The 21,100-nt window shown below is 45.5% G+C and overlaps 1 protein-coding gene across 3 annotated transcripts in view; it reads left to right on the top strand.

The window, feature by feature from the left end:
* Positions 1-20,954, top strand: part of ttbk2a (tau tubulin kinase 2a) — a 24,585-nt gene extending 3,631 nt beyond the window's left edge. For 2 of the 3 annotated variants that reach the window (XM_030443823.1, XM_030443822.1), the window contains exons 2-16: positions 3,840-4,006; positions 5,583-5,730; positions 7,062-7,135; positions 8,123-8,263; positions 8,697-8,801; positions 9,264-9,329; positions 9,469-9,561; positions 9,657-9,782; positions 9,928-10,085; positions 10,184-10,391; positions 10,472-10,695; positions 11,201-11,753; positions 12,605-12,943; positions 13,732-14,675; positions 15,670-20,954. In XM_030443823.1, the coding sequence (XP_030299683.1) occupies positions 3,938-4,006; positions 5,583-5,730; positions 7,062-7,135; positions 8,123-8,263; positions 8,697-8,801; positions 9,264-9,329; positions 9,469-9,561; positions 9,657-9,782; positions 9,928-10,085; positions 10,184-10,391; positions 10,472-10,695; positions 11,201-11,753; positions 12,605-12,943; positions 13,732-14,675; positions 15,670-16,117 (3,696 nt within the window). In that variant the 5' untranslated portion in view covers positions 3,840-3,937 and the 3' untranslated portion in view covers positions 16,118-20,954. The remainder of the gene's footprint in view (positions 1-3,839; positions 4,007-5,582; positions 5,731-7,061; positions 7,136-8,122; positions 8,264-8,696; positions 8,802-9,263; positions 9,330-9,468; positions 9,562-9,656; positions 9,783-9,927; positions 10,086-10,183; positions 10,392-10,471; positions 10,696-11,200; positions 11,754-12,604; positions 12,944-13,731; positions 14,676-15,669) is intronic. The other variant, XM_030443824.1, reaches the window with a different exon arrangement.
* The last annotated feature ends 146 nt before the right edge of the window (positions 20,955-21,100 follow it).

Here is a 21,100-nt window from a genome sequence, read left to right as displayed (position 1 = left end):
TGCATAGGTGTGTGTGTGTGTGTGTGCCCTTATGCAATGTGTGCACGGGTGCATGTGTGAGGTTGTAACGCGCAGTCAATGGACGACTCTGCGCTGTCTTTAAAATAGGAAGGAATGATTTAAAAAATGATGGCTGACTCTTGACCTGAAAGCAGAGGTAAGGTCGGGTCACAGAGACCTCCTGAAACACCAACCCTCTCCTCTACAGCCTCCACCTCTCTGGCAGAAGTGTGCGTTTTTTCCCAGCCGTCCCCTCTCCTCGCCGAGTTCTTGAACTCGCTGTGAAAGGATGCCTCCTGCACGACAGCCCAGATGTGACGGGAAGAAAAGAGTGAAAGCGCGAGGAACATGCGTCGGTGACCTTGAGGTTGTGACACGGCGCGCGCAGCAGAGGTTGTTTCGTCAGAGTTCACGGTGACTTTCTCTCATCCCTGCGGGGCGACAACAGGGATTTTAGTACAGCGTGTTTCGTCTGCGGTTGGGATGGCGTAGTTTGTTTTATTTTTGCCTCGTCATCAATCAGCATAATATTAAGAATTCCACTGATGTTGTTCCAGTTGCTTGGCCTGAAGACGTGCAGGGGGAGAATGCAGGTTCCAGCGACCGACGTTGATTTGATGTGTTACTAGTGAGCGTTTCTAAAAAGTTTGGTTCCGCTTTGGCCCACGTGGCTTTAAAGAGAGGTGCTGAGACTTTCGTTTTGATGCCTCCTGCTCCTGTTTTTCCCGGAGCATGAATCCTGAATACAAGCAAAACAGATGACTTTCCTGTTAACCGCGGCTGTGCTTTTCTGCTTAGCGCTGATTGCCAAATTATAGCATGTTAATAAGCTGAACCGTGTCATTGGTCAACATTCTCTTCTAAACATAGCCCAACAGAGCCACTAGTCATCCTCACCGGCCAAAGTAAGGACGACGTTTCAGAGACCTTGTTTTACTGCGTTTGAGTAACTTTTAACAATTTGCACTTTCTCCTCTCCATTTATCTGTCCATCTCTCACTCAATGAGGAGGATCAGTTCCATCAGAACAGTAGACTACACGTGGTACAGTCCCAGAAACAGGTCATGATTGATAAAATGGGACAAAGATGTGAAATCTGACATGAATCTAGAGGAGTAGAGGAGAATTGTGACCCTGGGATGTAACGAGCAAACGAAAAACGTGTGGAAAAACTGAGGAGGTTGGCAAGTATGCCACTAGCATGGCTGTCCACTCTCAATATGATTCATTCACTAGTCATGTAGTCATACAATGCATTTCTGAAACATAACAGCAAAACAGTGCTGCAGCGTTCTCCTGACGACTGAGGTAGCTGGGGACTTGTTTTTAAAACACGAAAAACAACTGTAGAAAAAGCACAAAATGGCTCCACATGGCTCGTCCCGCGCAATCCAAGTCTCATGAAGCCCTGGGATCCAAAATTGATTTGAAAAAACAAGATGTTATTTCAACCTCTGACACGCCGTCAGGCTTGTGCACCCACTTCAGATGGGGCGTGTGCAAACACTAGAGTGAAGATATGAGCTTTTAAAACGATGTAAATACGAACTACAAAGAGCCATTTTTATGTCTTTTTTCCCCAGTTGTTTTGAATATTTTAAAACAAGTCTCCATCCGCCTCACTCATTTAGGATAACGCTGCAGAGACAGTTTTTCCTCCAGAAATGTTTTGTGGACGACTAAAACTTCACCTGACTTCCATCTGCACTGCACGGTGGTGAGTAGGTAATGACTGAATTTCCATTTTCTGGCGAACTTATCCTTTAAGCACATAATCTTCACTTGAGTCGAAAAGGAAATTACAAGCTCTGTAACATCATGTAAAGGTCTTATCTTATCTAGAGCCTCGCTATTAAAAAACCTTAATTCATCAGAGTTTTCCGAAGAGAAAAAGATATTCACAAGAAAAATGAAATGTATCTCAATACATTTATTGATGTATAGGATTGAAAATACTTTATTGTCATTGTACAAATGTGCAAAATAACAACACAGTGAAAATACCATGACACTCTCTGATTTAAAGAAGAAAGAAACAATATAAAATCATATAAATAAGAGGAAGTTGTTGAAGAATAAGCTAGCAGCCATGATGGTAATGTCCAAAATAAACAAAACGTTGGAAGCAGCATAATAACTAAAAAGCAGTGTAAAGGTAATAGTAGCATAGTCATCCAATGTACTGAAGAAACAGTAATTAGATACCTAGAATCGATTCAAGTCTATAAGATTGATCATATGTCTTAAGAATTGATTAACTGATTTATATTCTCGAGACGTCTCGTCCAGTCGTCATGCACCAAGTCCACCTTCACTCCCGAGCCTCGACCCTGGGACACATTCCACGCTCGTCTTTTCACAGTTATCTAGTCTAACCACGCTTTGCCCTCCTCCATCTCCCAACCCGTCGTCCCGGAGCATGATGGGATTGATTTGCCTCCTTGATGTTGGGATCATGCCCTGTAACCAAATAGAGTTTTGAAGGCTCGTTGCATAACCGCAAGACGCCTGCGCGCTGTGTGCGGAATGATGAGTCGAAGTCGGGGTTTTTGCTTTGAGCGTTTGAAGCCAGACTGAAGGAAGTTAGCGGCGTGTGCACTCCTGGGGAAAGCTCCGTCTGTGACGTGGATGTTGCATTATACGGGAGTGGAGACGCAGCATGTCAGGGGAAAACTCTTTGATTGTTGTTGTTGCTGAATGTAAATGGAGTGTGTACTACTAAGTCTTGTATGGCTTTATTGATGAATTAATCTACTAACATATGTATGTAAGTAATAGAAAAAATGTTGGGTTGCCAGGTTCGACAAAACTCCTCGCCCTTAGTTCATTCCCTTTTCGGACCAAAATCAATGTTGTGACAATTTATTAAAGGATGAGTTCACCCAAAAGAAAATTGTGTCATATTCTTCTCAGCCCCAGTGCTGATGGAAAGTTGGGGGAAGTTTCGTAGTCCATCGAGCTTCACGGCAAAGCAACGTCGCAGCATTCTGCTAAACAACTGACGTAAACGGCCTCCATACAGCTTATCCGGCAAAATCTAAGTCTCTGGCATCCTGAGGATCTCAAATTGATTTAAAGAGACGTTATTTACACTCTTGACATGCAGTCCAAGGGGAACATTTCTGTCCACGACAGTATTTCTATTGATTTTGACTCTGGGTAGCACAAAAATCTGGTATCTCAGTCACCTCAGTTAATACAAATCATATTGTGATGAATCACAGTTATTGTGATGTGTATATCTGTAGCTTTGACTAAAAAATATGAAAGTAAAACTCTTTTACAAAAAGCAGTCTGAGCCAGAGTAATGCAACTTTAATGAAACATTAATGTATTCATAGAGAACTTATGCTACAGTGTGTGATATTTCTTTTACGAGTTTACCTGCCGTGGTACAACAAGCAAAGCTGCGTCACTCTAATGCATAATTAAGCTGCTTTAACGATCTCACTATATCTGACGAGACTTATAGTGCCGTCTTGGCCCTTTGCTGTCATACGCAGAAGATAAACGACCGAGGAAAGTGATACGACGACGAAGCCTTTTTTGTAATTTAAGATGCGGGACTGTTGCCCGCGAGTTGGTGGGGCGAGTTTGTCTAGAAAAGACAGCTGCTGGCAGCAGGTGTGGCAGCTGCAGCGATGGTTCGAGTATCAGAGAGCTCCAGCCATTAAGCCAGGGGTTTAACTCTGTCTGTCAACGGGGGTGACTTTCAGACTTTCACACAAAGTTCAAGCGGGCCTTATTTGGCGACGCCTTCTGGTTCAAAGCTCGAGATGCTCAAGTTTATGCCTAAATAACCAGAATTCAACTGATTTCCCTGATTTTGCTTCCGCAGGGTTCTCCATCAAGGCCCAAATGCCCGGCCCAGTGTGAGGCTGCTGTTTCGAGGGGGGAGGGAAGCAGTGAGGGCAGCGTCCCTGGTCCGCAGACGAGATGAGCGGGGGAGCGGAGCAAGCTGACATCCTAAGCGTGCTCTCCCTGGTCAAGGAACGATGGAAAGTGGTAAGTGGCGTGTTCTCCGCCGACAATGGGCCGCGTGTTTGTCCCCTCCAGCCCCATCGCCGCCTGTCTCCAGCTCACCCTCCCGCCCCACAAAACAACAACTCTTTGTTCATCAGACAATGCCCGAGTCCTTTTTTTTTTGCTCTTCCTCTTAAAGTATCTCACCTGCGGCTCGGACAGTTTAGGGTCGCGTCTCTCCGTCCAGGTAGGGCTGCTGCAGCACAAGAGATCTAAAAATAGCCCGTGTAGCTATTCGTGGCAGTGCAGCGCGCTATAGGCGGCAGCGGCAGTGTTCCCCGAGGGCCCGTGTCTCTCACTGCTGTGCCAGCCCGGGCGCCATGTGAGGCTGTTATTCCTAACTGGCACCACTTCCTGTCTTCTAAGGAGCAGAGTTACATAAGAACGCTGCAGCTAATCCCACATATTGAGCTCTTGGTGCGACACAAGGCTCTGAGTGTGTGTGTGTGTGTGTGTGTGTGTGTGTGTGTGTGTGTGTGTGTGTGTGTGTGTGTGTGTGTGTGTGTGTGTGTGTGTGTGTGTGTGTGGAGGACAGTGAAGGACACGTGGGAACTTAAAGCTGTACTAGTACAGAGAGTTAAACGTCAGTACTGCTGCCTGACGGAGGGACATAAAGAAGAGTCATTTCTTCTTTTATTAGGATCTCCATTAGCACAAGCATCCGCTAATCTCCCCGGTGTCCGCCCCAGCTTACAGTCATACACACTCACACACACACACACGACAGAGTAAAAGAGTTCACCTTATCAAATCAACAATCAGTTCACATGGGGAAGAAACAGCAGTGTCATCCTTGAGAATTAAAAGTCAATCGCAGTTCCTCAAGAATTCGTATTAAAAGAATGTAATGTTTTTATTTTTCCGTCGTGCTTGACCTTCTTGAATTATGTAGTCATCCACCCTGCGCCTCCACATATTTGATGCCAAGAAGGCAGGGTATTGAAATACTGCACTGCATTTTTATAATTTATACGCACAACTCAATTATGGTTTCATAAATATTTAAACAAAGTATGAACTGACCTTTAGCATCCCCTTGAATAATATGCGCCGGGACTGAGTTCTTCCTGACCACGGCTCTGTGAATGACTGTTTTCTGTGACATACTTTTATTTGCTCTAGGTGGAGAGAATCTAATACCCTTTGTCACATTTATTCCCGCCAGATAGAGCTGATATTGTGTGATATTTGATCCTGTATTTATCGATTGTCAAGCGCTCAGTGTGCCTCACATGTGAGGATTTTCGTCTCTTCTTTCTCTTCTCTGAATGGATTTTGAGTGTTAGGGGTGTTTTGGACTCTTAATCTACATCATTTTAGGCTTAAGGAACTTGCGATAAGTATTTTCAAATGGTTTGTTGAGAGAATAATTGTCAAATGTGTCTATAACGAACATAATCATCTGGCCGACCCTGACGAAAAAGAACAACAAATGTCCTTCTAATAATCTCCCCACATCAGTGCGTGTCTCACTGTGTGTGCACATTACATACAGACTGTAAAAGTGGTATCCTTTCATATGCAGTTCTGTATGTAACGGTTCATCGTCTCCCCCCAGACGAAGAAGATCGGGGGCGGTGGATTCGGGGAGATCTACGAGGCGGTGGACCTGCTGACGCGGATCAACGTGGCGCTGAAGGTGGAGTCGGCCCAGCAGCCCAAACAGGTGCTCAAGATGGAGGTCGCCGTGCTGAAGAAGCTCCAGGGTGAGTCGAAATGGGTTCAGTGGATTTAGTTACATTTCTGGAATTGATTGACTGCTCTTTGGCGCAATGACCTATTGATCTGCCACAGGAGAGAGGATGCGGCGCGTATCACAAGCGTATCTGCGCTGAATAGAAGTTAAACATTTCCCCTCACTGATTTCCCCCGGACTGACAAGCAAAACATAGGAAGAACAGGAAATGTCGAAAAACACAGGGGTTTGGCATTTGTGCATCAATAGCTGCTTACAATAATCTCTCGGTCTGAGACCAGATACAGATCATCTGACTCGTCTGAAAGCGCGGTTTGGCCCAGGGGTTCGGCTCAGTTTGCTTCAGTCCCTGCTGCAAAATACACCGTTGTTCTGCAGGGCCGGCAGATTAAATCACTCTGCTTCTCACGTCTTGTGCGTCAACTGTAGGAGTGTTTTACTGTAAACGTTTGGGCTGACAGGAACAGAAGCACACGGTATGAGTACAACAGGAAGTATATGATTGTGTGCCGGGACACTCCCAACGCGACACAAGAGAGCTCCCCCCCGGCCAGGGGTTGTATAGTTTTACTCCTTTCTATCTTCTTTTTAACCGTGTCTTGTCCCTTTCATCTTCCTTTCTGCCTTTTAACCACTGCGCCTTCTCCCTGTCTCCCCTCTGAGAGCAAAATCAATGGGCTGAGATCATGTTTGCTGTCTAATGGCTGTGGCCTGGGGCATCATGGGTCTGTTTGCTTCCTGAGGGAACCAGCATGTAACTTGACACGGCCCACCCTCCAAACATAACTGACCGGCCCGGCTTGAGTACACAACAACCCGTGACCTTATAAGACTCCTATCAAGCTAATGTTTCGGATCCTTTATTTAGATCTTTTGGTTTATTCTTTTAAGAAACGGATGAAAGTAAGCCCATCTAAAAATGAGTGTTTTTCACATGGAGGTTTGGTTGGTAACTGTTTGCATTCACTCTTCGCCGGAGGGTTTGGGGTGTGGCCGCAGTCAAGTTGCAACTGCAGCAGTGTCCTTTGAGACCAGAGCGCGCGCGCACGCACACACACACACACACACACGCACACACACACAAACACAGGAGGCATTCAAGCACATGTGGTTGTCGTGTGCTATAGCCTATAAATCAGCAGGGCAGGGTAGTCATACAGAGAAGCTGGTGACGCGAGAAGCAAGGGCAGGGAAATATGGACACACACATCATCATGATTCACGCAGCATGCCGTTATCTTATGATCAAGTGATGCAGCTGACGTCAGGTGGCTGCGGAGTGAGCTCAGATTCCCCTCAGTAACCGGAAAAAAAACCCTCTTGTCCTTCGTCATTTCTCAGGTAAAGACCACGTGTGTCGCTTCGTGGGATGCGGCCGCAATGACCGCTTCAACTACGTGGTGATGGAGCTGCAGGTCAGTCTACACGCAGAGGAGTTTTTTTTTTTCTCCATTTTACACTTTCACCGGTATGCAAAGAGAGACATACAGAACACAACAAAAGGTAAAAGTCAAACAGACAACAACCACAACAACTAAAAGTCCGGTACCATAAAACAACATATACCATAGAGTGATAAAACACACCACAGTGCCTCACAGTTTAGTATAACAATTCATCATCATATAATTCCGACATATATTTCAAAATAATTGCAGTATTGGTCTGTGCTAACTGCAAATACACACTGCTTTCATGCGTTGATCATATCAGCTCTTCATCCATAATAAGAAGAGCAGAAAACTGAAGTAAATTGAAGACTGCTGGCGGTGCAGAACAAGCCATTCAAGACCGGCAGACTGACGAGAGGTCATGCTGACATCGCCATCCCATGCTGCTAGCATGGCTCTAAATATTTATAGCAACAATATTCTCCATGTAGAGACTCGGGCATCTCTCAGAGCTCCCATACCTGCTGAGATCCACAGAGGCATCAGATGAGTTCCTATGATGGCGATAATTGAAATAACTTTTTTTTTAAATTTATGCAAGGAAATATCTTTTAGGGTTAAGGGTCGGAAAATATCTACTGAATCTGAATCTGAAGCTGATGACAGATGAGCTCTGAGTGCGGTCTGGTTCTTAGTTGTACAACCAGACACCACAGGAATGCTACATTTCCGTGGAGTGCACTGACTCCTGACCACACCATGTGTGTAATTATAGGTGATCGGTGCAGCTGAACATATATTTTTCCTCGCTGTTGGCTTTGACTTTGCGCACTAAACATACTGTCAGTGTCAGTAAAACACTTTGTAGTTACTCCTCGTTGCTTCCAGAAGAGAACTAGACGGATAAATGAAGCATTTTAGGTCGCTTGTGACATGTTTGTTGAGGCAGACAGAGGTCCTGCTGGGCTTCGGTTAGTTTGTCAACTGATCTTGTACAATGTGCTCTGTCAGGGTCGTAACCTGGCCGACCTGAGGAGGAGTATGACCCGGGGAACCTTCAGCATCAGCACCACCCTGCGACTGGGGCGCCAGATCCTGGAGGCCATCGAGAGCATCCACTCTGTCGGCTTCCTGCATCGTGACATCAAACCGGTGAGTCACGGCTCGCCGGGCGCAGCAGAGGACATTTGATTTCATTACCCCACCTTTCATTAACATTAATGTTCTTCCGTATTGTCCCGCTACATGGGGATATTTTTATTTCTATTGTCTGGGAAGTGTTTGTGACTCCTGCACTTTATATTATTGGCTACGAGCATTGTTGCTGATTCATTATTTTGTTTTGTTTTATTGACGGTTGCACTCACAGCACGCTGGCTCACTATGAGTGTTGGCCGAATGCCTGAAATGTAGCGGAATGTCTCCTGAGCTGCCGTATTAAATTATACTCCGCCATAGGACCACATTGTATTCCCCGGGGGCTGCAGTAACTTAGATAGACAATGAGCATTATTGTAATTGCATTCACGCATTATTCATTTTATTGTTGATTTGACTGTCTCCCGTTTTTTTTTTTCTGATCCAGTCCAATTTCGCGATGGGCCGCTTCCCGAGCACCTGTCGAACCTGCTACATGCTGGACTTCGGTTTAGCTCGCCAGTTCACCAACTCTTGCCAGGAGGTCCGACCTGTAAGTGTCCTCCTCTGTGTATATACTGAGCTTAACGGTACCCAAGGATCAAATGACTTTCTGTAGTGTAAAGATAGTTAAACCCAAAGGTGTGTTTTCTAAGCTTTTTCAGCTCATTGTTTTGGGTTTACAGACCACAACATTACTGTTTTGGTTCAGTCTCGCTGCTGTCATCCGTCTTGTTTCCAACAGCAGCAGGTAGCTGTTTTCAGTCAAAACAAGCTCCGATAAACCCAGCGTACACTTCCTGCCAAGCACCAACTGGCTGGCAGACAAAATTAGGGACTAGCTGGTGGACGCGGTGGAGCATTAGGAACTAAAGAGCCAGATATTAACCTCGCGAGTGAGGACAAAACCAGAGCTCACACTACTTTTGTCGCCAGAGGCCACCAGAATCAACCAAAAATAACTTAACCACATTTTTATACACCTTTAATGGCTGTTTCCTTCTTTGTTCGTCAGCCCCGTCCAGTGGCAGGCTTCAGGGGAACGGTCCGCTATGCATCTGTCAATGCACACAAGAATAAGGTCAGTATCCATCTACCCTCTACGACAGCTCTTGTGTAAATCTGTCATGCCTGCCCCACACGTGTCCTCATGTACTTCCTCCAATTCACGTGCTAATTTCACTGATCAATGTGAACTCAACCCTGGTGCGTCTCTGCAGGAAATGGGTCGTCACGATGACCTGTGGTCTCTCTTCTACATGCTGGTGGAGTTTCTGGTTGGTCAGTTGCCATGGAGGAAGATCAAGGACAAAGTAAGCAGTAGATAATTGTTGCCCTCCCTCGTCCAGGTAGCTGTAAGCGATGAGGTGCGACAGATTTGTAAGTGCGCGGGTTTGTTAATTTCCAGGAACACGTAGGGAAGCTGAAGGACACCTACGACCACCGTCTGATGCTCAAACAACTGCCGGCAGAGTTCGGTGTCTTCTTGGAACACATCTCCACCCTCGACTACTTCACCAAGCCCGACTACCAGGTGACACATGGGTCCAGTTTGGATTTGACAAAGAGAAGCTTTGGGACTATATAGAAGTTCTTATGTTAGGAAGGGTTTGAAACAAGTGTTTGAAACCAGTTTCACCGAACAAAAAGGGTTAATCATGTGTTTTGTGTCGTTACAGCTGCTGATGTCCGTGTTTGACAACAGCATGAAAACCTACAACGTCGTGGAGAATGACCCTTACGACTGGGAGCGCACCGGCACTGATGGCACCTTGACGATCAGCGCCACTGCCACGACGCCGCAACATCACACCCGCCTCACTCCGGTGCACTTGGGGTATGTTGATTGGTGAAACGATATGGTTGAAATCATACATCTACTGCCTTTTAACCCCCTCGAACACAAATTAATGTTTCTACCTTTTGTTGTCCCAGTATGGCCAATGCCTCCCTGATCCCCGGCGACCTGCAGAGGGAAAACACAGACGAGGTTCTGCAGGACGAGCAGCTCAGCGATGTGGAGAACAACCCCGCTCCAGAGCGCCTGCCGGGCTCTCCTCTCCACCTGCACCGCAACCAGGAGGCTGACGTCTGGGAGGAGCTGGACCGCAACCGTAACCGCATCAGGACAGCGGTGTGGAAGGTAGATTATAGTTGCGCACTTGCAGAGAGTGTGATTCCGCAGTTGAATTAGTCGCTGACAAAACTGACTGGTTTCCGCAGGCGGGACCGGAGGAGGAACACGGCAATAACCAGGGTAACCAAGGACAGCAGGGCAACTATGCTGGGGTGAACGCGAGCCCCACGGCCAAGCTGCACGCTCAGCCTGTGGCCTCAGACCGTGAAGGCCCCCTGCTGAGGAAGCTCCGTAACATTCACAGCTTTGAGCTGGAGAGGAGGCTCGGCTTAGAGTCCAAGCCCAGTCCAGAGCGCTCCCTGGAGCCAGAGTAAGTCTCTCAAGACTCTGATCCATCTGCATTAAAGGTCCCATATTGGAGAAAGTTCCCCTGTCTCTTTTGATCATGCAATAAAGAAGATCTGGGTTCTACATACAGGATGATAAGTATCAAAATGTTTAAACCATGGAGAAATGGTGCCCAGCCTGTATTTAGAAACAGAGCCCTCAAGGAAACAGCCACCCCCTCAGCAGGGCCAAGGTCTGTCTATGTTTTAACTTCTGCTGTTATTGCAGTCTGATAAACCATAGATTGCAAACTAGGAGCATTTTTTAGTAATGTTTTACCTCTCTTTAAATAACTTTTCTTGTGCTGGGACTCTATTCTGTTATTATTAATTATTTTATAAGGGTTTTGTTTTGTGTTTGTACTCCACACCACGATGCAGTGGTCAAAAAATCGGCATAATATGGGACCTTTAACACACTTATTTCTTGAGTAACCCTAAAGATTGAGCTGAGAGTTGTTCATTTGCATCTGTCTTGTGTCTGTTCAGCTTATCGAAGCAGCAGCTTGGCACCCAGCACCAGGAGATGGAGGCTGATGGGGCTGCAATCATCCAAGTAACTCAGGGTCAAGCTCTACCTGCCGGGGAGCGTCCTGACAGGGTCTGGCACTATGATGAGGAGTTCCGCTCTGGTGGTGGCTCTCCTAAGCCAGCATCCTCAGGATCTCATGAGCAGGGAGAGGGGGCAGTCAGCAGTGGGGGCTTTGTGGCCCTCAATCTAAGCTCTGGGAGGCAGGACATTGACTCGAGGGAGTGGGTGATGGTAGAGAGGCCCAATGGCTCCCCAGGAGCCAAGGCTACCACCAGCCCTTCGGAGGAGGATGAGGAGCCTGAGGTGCTCCGGCCAGGGGGACACTCTCCTGGATGGCAAAAGGGCAGCCGAAGCCCGAGCTCTGGCAAAACTAAGCAAGAAAATACGGCTTCCTCCAAGGGAAGTGCAAAAGGGGACAAGCTGGAGCTCAGCGTGGGCCCGGTGGGGGCCCTGCCCCCCATCACTCCGACGAGCCCAGCTGAAGCTCTGGCTGAAGGAGTCCTCACTCAGGTAAGCCCTTTCATTTGAAGGTCATCTCACGTCATGACATACATGATACTGACTGTAGTCAGCATTTTACCAAGTTAAAAAGCTGCACAGAGTTCTAGCCATAGAACCTAAATGCTAATCAGTCAGAGTTCCACCAGCTGCATCTTGCTGTAGTGTGAAGCTAAATGTTACTGCTGTGTGTTTTCTCGCTTCTTCGCTTCTGTTCATTTGTTAGACAAAGATATTTGTGTCACAACTGCAGCGCTCTTTATCAGATCACAGCATGGGGAAAAGAGAGCTTATGGCTTTGAAATGCACTTTGATTTGCGTTAAATATTCTGCATAATTTAATCTTACTTTCAGACATTTGCGGTGTGTTTGGTTGATTTTATTTACCTCACAAATTAATTGATTTATTTCCAAAATATGCTTCGCTTTGCTCAGTTTAAACTGCTTTTTTGCTCCTTTGCCGTTTATTCCATTCAACCAACCAGCCCATCGAGTCAAACGCCAACGTCCTGTTCAGTCTACGTATTAAACATAGTTGTTTTTTTCTCTACAAGAGGAATAACTGTCCCCTCACTCTCTCCTACAACCAGAAGAACTGCCTCCAAGTTGAAAATGTAGAGTGCCATCCCAAAATCTACCTTCCTCTCCTCTGTCTTCTTTCCTAGCTTAAGATCAGGCCCATATTTACATTCCTCCCGTCGCTTTACCTGTTCAAAGGAAAAAACTCTCCCCTCGGGCTCCCGACCGGTGCAACCTGCTTGTCCTACCTCACAGTACCTCCACCTTACGTCCGTCTCACTCCCTCACCAATCTCACACCCCCTCCTCTCTCCACCTCCCGCTTCTCTCCCTCCCATCTCTTAGTTCCCCACCTCTCCTCCGTCCCTGCCTGAGGAGGTTGCGGTCCGGACATGCAGCCCCATCCCTCTGCGTTCTCCCAGCCCTCACACTCTCCTGACCACCTTGTCGGACCCGCTGCACCAACGCCAGCCGCCGGGCATGAGGCGCAGCCAGTCCGCCGACCAGCCGCAGCAGGAGCGCCCCTCCTCTTCCTCCTCCTGCCACGGTTCCCTACCACTACCACCACACCCTGCCCCCGGCACCCGTTCGCCCAGTCGTAGGAAACTGCCGGCCATCCCGGCGGGCGCCACCAACGCCAAGTTCCCCTCTGTCATACGCATCACCCGTGCCCAGCTTCAGCAGGTGATGAGCTCGTCACTATCCCGTAAAAAACCTCCATTCAGCTTCCTCAACACGCAAGCTGTCAACCTTTTCTTTCTTTCTTTCTTTCTTTCTTTCGTTTTTTTTTTGTTTAAGTTGCTTATTTTTGGCTTCTTTGTTTAGTCGGCTTGCTTTTTGTGTTGTTGTCAGGCAGCTCTCTCCAGAAACCATGAGGGGCATTGTGCAGGCCAGACAGAGCATGGGTCAGATGTGTCCTTGTGTCTGGACATGTGTTCTTGTGATCTGAATAGGGGTGTGTGTTTGTCTGATTGTGGCATGTGTGTTTGGAATGTCGAGTCATGACTACAGGTTGCATGGTCTCTTTTGTTTCAGATCGTCTTTGTCCTCTCTATCTTTCTCTTTCTCTCTCTCTCCCTGTATTTGTTCCTCACCCTCTCTTCGCTGAAGCCCCCTGCGAAGTTGCGTGAACGTTTCCTGTCCTACTTGCTGGTTTAGTACTCACAGCTTGACTGACACTGCCATAGCACTTTGTGTGTTTCGGTCTGATAATGGTAGCTATGGTACTGCATGCTGTTGCCAAACTAATCACCATTTATTACCCCACATTATACAATTCTTCTCTTTTTCACACATCTGCATCAGGCTCTTGCTACAGAACTACAGCACAACTCGACATGTTGTAGTCTATCAGCAACAGGCCTTTGACTATTAGAATATTATTCCCATTTTTTGTGCGGTTTATTTTTTAAATAACACCCTGTCTGTCTTCTCTCTTCCCTCCCGTGTCTCCACCTCCCCCTCCCCTCCAGTTGACAGCTCAGCGGCCCTCTGGGCTGTCCTCCCAGTCGGGATCAGACAGTGCCCCACAGTGCCTCCTGCTGGAGAGGCGCGGTGAGGCTGAAGCTGAGGCTCAGCAGGTCCAGGAGCACACAGCGGACATCTGCTCCCCCCAGGACCATGTGCCCACCCGTCCAGGGACCCCCACAGACCCCCTGGCTGAGGCGCTGGTCAATGGAAATGCCAAAGCTCAAAGCCCTGTGCCAAGCCGCGTGTCTTCCCCGCGTTCTCCGCGCTCGCCTCCTCTGCGCTCGCCTTCTTCTCCTCGCTCCCCACGCAGCCCCTTGTTTGCCAATGGACACCTCTCCTCTCCTGTTAACGGCCAAAGGGATTTCAATAATGGAGCATTCCCCAGGCTGAAAGACCATGAGAATAATTATGGCCACATTCCCTGCGCCACAGAGCCTCAGATACGGGGGGAGGAGAGCAGAGAAGTGCACCAGATCCCAGATCAGCCCAGAAGCCCAGCCTCCTCCTCCCCTGCCGCCCCCCGTAAGGACCCCAGCCGGAGGCAAAGTCGCATCCCAGTCCTGGAGCCCTCCAGCCTGCTGGAGCTCCCTCCTCCAGGATCTGCTAAGGAGAAACTCCTGCAGAAGAAAGCTAACCACCAGGGCCCGGTCCCCTCCCCCACTGCCTCACCATCCCTCTCTGACAGGCGGGGCCCCATGGTCCTCGCCAAGGACCCACTGTCCTCCACCTCTGACCGCTCCCAGGACGAGGACTCTCTCATGGGCTCCCGTTCTGACCGCCAGGGAGACGACGCTCCATCCCTCTCCTCCTCCTCCAGCCCTCTGTCCCGCAAGAGCAGGATCCCTCGTCCCGTTCATCCAGCTTCTTCCGCTGAGCAGCTCGCCGCCCAATTCATGCCACGCCCGCCCCCTGGAAAGCCACCTTGCCGTAACACAGTGGAGGGCAGGTAACTAGTTGACCTGCATATTTTGGTTGCATCGATCAAAAATTGTATAAATAGCCAAACCTTTGTTGTTGTGAAAGTATTTATGATGAACAGCATAAAAGAAAGAGCATCATAAGAAAATAAATGACACCTTCAGTCACTTTGCTGATTGATTTTGTGATTAAAGGAATTCTGGGACATTTTGGGGATTGTTGTATATTTAGTTTCTTGGCAGGAGTGAGATGAGTTGATTGATACCACTCCAAGTCCAGCAGGCGATTAGCTTAGCTTCGCATAATGACTGAAAGTAGGGGGAACAGCTACCTTGTTCCCATCCAAAACCTTAAAAAAAAAAAAAAAAACTCCCTGTCAAACATAAAACTTGTTCTTTGTACAGATCAAGACAAAAATGTCCTGCAAACTGTCCTCCTCACTTGCAGTTAGGAAAGAGCCCCATCTTAGATAGGTTTGTTGACCCATGTGGACCAATCAGGTCAGTCACATTACTGACTGAATAACATTTGTGAATTTGACAATAGAAATATATGTATATATATATATATATATATATATATATATATATATATATATATATATATATATATATATATATATATATATATATATATATATATATATATATATATATATATATATATATATACACTCAACAAGTGTGGGCCTACAATAAAAACATTAAACAATTTGTAACATCATACATAGAAAAAAAAAAGGTCACTTGAAATGTACATAATAAATATACTATAGCAGGATTAATATAGTAATAGAAATTTGGTTGGAGCTTACTCACATGTGTACTAGAGCCTGTAAGGGACAGGGTTTTTTCATGGAAAAAATGTCTACACATAGTTAATAAATACAAAATGCGGCATAAAAATGGCTTAGTTCATGAGAGTGACTCCCTTTCATCCAACTCTCAGCAAGACATTTTGATTCATCATCCTGTTTCCTTGGCTGTTATTCATAACCTGCCCTCCTTTTTGTGCCCACTCAGGCTCAGGCGTTACCGCATTCGAGCTGGCAGCACCAGTGACTCAGACCTCCTCACATGCCTTGCTCAGCTGATGCACGGTTCCCGAGGCTCCCCCCTTCACCACCGCTCCTCAGCCCAGCACGATGGCACCCGGATGGGCATCTGCAGCCTAACGAGCTCTCCGCACCACCACCGCAGCTCCAGCGCATCCCCACGCAGCTCCTCCTCCCTGCAGCGCTCCGTCAGCTCCTCGCCCTCCCGCCATGAGCACCGTGGCGGCGGGGGAGGGGGCTGCCTGGGCCGCAGCCGCTCGCCCCCCAGCTTCTCTGGCTCGCCGCCTCCCCGCCGCTTCTACACGCACCACCAGGATACCTGCTGCAGCCGCCAGGCCCGCACGGTCCCATTCCACCTGTCCAGGGGAAAGGGATGTAGCCGAGAGGGCAAGTGCTCCAGCAAGCTGAGCAGATAGTTGTGCTGCCACAGCAGAGGATGGGAAGACTCCAATTATGTTAAGCTAGATAGAAGCCTGAGTCTTCCTGTATAATTTGAAAAATCCCTTTTTTTTGCTGTCAGTCGGAATTACACTTGTCTCGTCGTTTCCCGCTGTTCTCCTCACTTCTTCTATTTGCACAAGTGGTTTGTCATTCATTTATGTGCCCAGGGGTGCTCCAGCGATTTAGTGTTGCACTTTCAGTTCCAATCCCATTCATGACTAACATCTATATTTAGAATTTGCTGTGGAAAGAAAGTAGATTTTCTTACAAACCTATTTGAATTGTTAAGACAAAATCTTAAAGGGTAACTCCACCAGTTTTACACATTAAAATGTGTTTACAGGTCTTAAGGATTACTACTGCATAAGTGAAAAAGTAATTTAAAGCCTTTTGTGGTTCTAGAGCAAGCTGCAGGTAATCTTATTTATTGCCTCCAGTCATGTCACTCAGTGGCTAGTGGTATTGTGGGTTACGTAGGCACCAGGTTTTTAAAAGGAAGAAGTGTGTGTAGGATTGGTTTTGACCATTTGTTTTTAAGCTCTCCATAACGAGTTCAGTGTTGGATTGAGTGCAATGTCAGCAGTGATGGAATGTAACAAAGTACATGTCCTCGTGTACTGTGCATAAGTAAAATGTTGAGGTACCTTTACTTTACTTGAGTATTTCCATTTTCTGAAGATAGCATTAAAATAACTTAAGATAGAATTATCCTAAGATAGTAGTTACTTTGCTGATTTAATGCCATATCAATGATATTCAACTGATATGTTGGTACTTTTTACACCACTGAATGCTACTCCTGGTGGACAGCTTTTACAAAACCCAGTGCCTACATTACCCACAGTGCAGCTTAGCCACTGGAGGTGATTTATCATATTACATGCAGCTTTCTCTGGTGCCACACCACACTTATACCACTTTTTACGCACTTGTAGTCATACTTCCCAAGAAATGTTAACACACTTTAATGTGTAAATTGTTGGAGTGACCCTTTAAGAAAAACACTACGTGTGTGGTAGCCTCATACTTTGACCGATTGGAAAAATGTATATGGAATTGTTCTCAGCTCAGCTAGGAAAGAAAAATATATAATCAACTGTGGGCATTAACGGGATAAAGTTATTGGACTCGTGAGAGAGAGATCTGAAAAAGAACAGTCAGGCTCTGTGACGCAGAAGCTGAGATATTTGTTCATTACATTTGCCATAATGCCACACCCCGTCTGCCTCGTAATTATAATGAAGGCTTTCTGTTAGAAGTCTCAAGACCCAATCGCTGGAGTGCCCCTGAAGCGACATTGACACGTCAGGGTCCTTGTTTTAATATATATTATCATGGTGTAGAGCTGAATAACAGCTAATAGCTAATAATTAAAGAGTGGTTTCCCAATGTGGGCAGTACTATTATAGATAAATCAACAGTTTTCTGGGCCAGTGGGCACATAATTAAATACATTTCCTGTTTATTCATCTTCATCTATCCTGCACCACACTATAACTTATTTATCCCCTGTGTTAATGCACTTGGATTATACTGATGGAATATCAGTATAGCTGATCACAGCTTAATTAAACATTGGCCTGGGGTTGACTCATTTATCTTCTCTGTATACGGAGATCGCAGGCAGGGTATGATGTTTACTTTATGCTATATGTGGACGCATAAAGGCCGAATTTGTGTACAGTTGTATTTATTGAGATATTTATTTTGATGCTTAGCAACGCTTTTCGACCCCCACCCTCCTCTCTGTGATAGTGGACGTGTGGTTCTGTGTCCCCCCCCTCGCGCTAGTTTTTAAGTGTTCAATCAAAGGGATCGCTCCAACGTGTGACCCCCCTTTAATACAATCAATCATGTAAAGTGCGCGAGGACACACACCTTTTTGTGCCTACTGTGTTGCCGAGAGGGAAATCGCACTGAACTGAAGAGATTACAAAGTTAGAATTGTTATCCGTAGGTGTAGTAGCAGTAGTTGAACAAACAAACAAAAAAAAAAAAGGTTGAACAACACAAGGTGCATTACTGATGAGTGATGTTCAGACACGGATGTTTGTCTCAGCGTGTGCCTTGGCACTTTTGGGCAGCTCGAGGATTCACTTGTTTGTTTGTAGGAGCCCAAAACGGACTTGTGCCAGCAGTTATAAGACGACCCTTTTCACCAGTATTCTTCTATGTAGGAAAGGTAGCAACACAAACGTTTTAACGCGATTTGAGCAGCAGTTTACTTGAGGACAGTGTAGCTATTAAAGAAGTGAAACCTGTCTTAACTGTCCTGTATATACGCCAGGTCAGTGTTTGAGATTAAACTTTGAAGAAAAAAAAAACACGAAAATGTGAATTTCAGACCTTAAACAACATTTTTGTTAAATAATACACGGAGGCCATATGTATATATATTTCTCACACCAAAATAATGTTCCATGCTTCCACATGCAAGATTGTTTTTTGTTTTTGTTCCGTCGCTCCCGCACCTGGAGAATGTCTTTTTCTATGACACAGTAAGTTTGTGCACAAGGCGAAGGAATCAGAGTATTGTTTGTGTTTGATTTAGTTAGGATTCCTCACTGACAACTCCTCCTCCCCCCCCCCACTTCTCTGCTTGTAAGATACTGTAAAATAACTCCGGCTTCCTCCCGACAGCTACTCTTTGCATGCTCAACAGAGAATAGACAGAAAAAAAAAATCAACTACTGAGTTAAAAGCTGCATTTCTATCTATCTTGTGACGATTTAAACCCGGAGGTGACTTCATTACCTGCTGGGCGAGCAGTTTTGTTTTCTGTATGACTAGTTCTCTGCACTTCCTACACTGATTTGGGGATGATAGACTGCATTTTTTATCAGTACAACTAGGTGAAATCAAAAGGAGAATAGACTTTGCTGCATTTTAGCACTTGAATTTGTGTTTAATGATTAAAGGAGACATATTATGCTAATTTTTAGGTTCAACATGTTATTTTGGGTGGCTGCTAGGTTAGGTTTACATGCTTTAGTGCTCAAAAAACACATCAGTTTTGCAATACTGTATACCCCCTCTGTCTGGTTCAGCTCCTGTCTCTTTAAGATGCCCCCTCCTGAATACCCAGTCTGCTCTGATTGGTCAGCTCAAACACGCCTGGGCCGGCACCGCTAACAACAACAAAGAAGCTGTGCTACATTAACTCTTACCTGTGAAACTAGCTGTGAGACATACATTCTGCAGATATGTGGCATGGTGACGTAGTGTGATGTCACAAAGTCACAGAATTAAAGGCGGGACTACTGATGAGGCGTTTCAGGAGCTGTTTTTTGTGGGAGTGAGGAGCACCCATTGGCCTTTGAGTGGACTTTGGGCTTATTAAATTTCATGATCTCACATATATGCACAAGTACATATATAAAACACTGAAGGAAAGGAATGAAATGAAAAAGCATAATAGGTCTCCTTTAATGTCAGGCATAGCCTCTTCCGAACAAAGAAAAAAAAAATCACATTGCCAAATATTTTGATAAATTTTGCAGATGTGGTTCGACTGGACATGTGATAAACAGATTGAATGGGCTTTGTAGATATCAAATGTGCTACGTTAGCAGCCTCACGGAGCAGCTATGATGACTCATCCTGAAGGCAGACAGCGTTCAGTCAGTCAGTCGCCTTAATGTCTCTTCTCTGCCCCTCTGTGCGTAGCGAGGGATGACTGAGCCATGTCTGTGTTGGAGATCATTCCACTGTCGGGCCAAGCCTTCCTGTCACTTATCTCCCGTCCGTTAATGGCATGTCAGCGTGGTCAGTATATCACCACTGAAATCATGCTTACAAAGCTGTGCTTCTACTTGAGAGCTCCCTGTTTTTTCCTACGAGAATGCGTGGGCTGTTTATCGATCGCCTGGGTGTGCAGTATTCAAGGTGTGTTTGTGTGCTCTCTACCAAGGCCGTGCAATTTCTACACGTCGCCAGCAATTCTCCCCGTTTCAGGCTCACGGATTTCAAGATACTTCAAGCTTTCAAAGTTCAGAATGCTGTTGTGCAGACTTTTAATATATACCTGTAAAATACTCCAAAGTGATTAATTAAATAATATAAATATTGTAAAACCATAACTTATATGCTAACAGGCTTCAGTGGAAGGGAGGAACAGACACTAAACAGTGCTGCTGGTTTTAAAAGATAATCAGATTTCTTCTTATGTTTTTCTTTTTCTTTTTATTATTATTATTATTATTATTATTATTATCATTATTTTTGCACATAAGTGGTGTGTAGTTGTAGTACTAGTGATACCTTCCAAATGAGATTTCCTTTGCTCAAGAAAAAGGTGTCATATTTATTGTAGCTTGCCGGTATCTGTGGTTACAGATGCCAATAGGCCAACAGAAACAAAGCCAGCTGTTTTTTTTATTTTATTTTGAAAGGTGAGTTGGAACTAATGAAAGCTTTGGTGTGCACTGGTACACTTCTCATATCATAACATCGGATTACTTGTGGATAACTTATAAATACTTGACAGAAATTATTTATTGTGACATTTGCTAATTTGCCCATCTATCATTTTGACTTAAAATTGTTGGGATTTTTTAATGGTTGATATTTTTGTGTTGTAATGTACGTCACGGTTTTGAAATGTAACTGTACAGTCTCAAGGAAAGAATGTAACATGCGGGAGTTTTTTGCATTGTATATAACTGTAATTATTTATGTTTATTCTATCATTTGTATCATATCAATGCCTTGTACAGTGTTTCTTTTTTTTTTCTTTTTTGTTTTGAAATTATTTTGTATTTTATTTTTATAAACTGGTTATAAATAAAATACTCATTCCGCATGCTGACAGAATATTGCGAAAGGTTTCTGTTTTTTAATTGTGAAATGTCGGGAACTGGGTGATGACACGATGGGTTGAATAGGCACAAAGTTAGGGGAATTGAATATCAGAATATGATTCAAAAGATACAACCAGAAAAAATATTAACTGCATAATT

Source organism: Sparus aurata, chromosome 16, assembly GCF_900880675.1.
Source record: "Sparus aurata chromosome 16, fSpaAur1.1, whole genome shotgun sequence".
NCBI lineage: Eukaryota > Metazoa > Chordata > Actinopteri > Spariformes > Sparidae > Sparus > Sparus aurata.
Note: the sequence above shows the minus strand (reverse complement) of the source record. Positions and strands in the feature narration are given on the sequence as shown.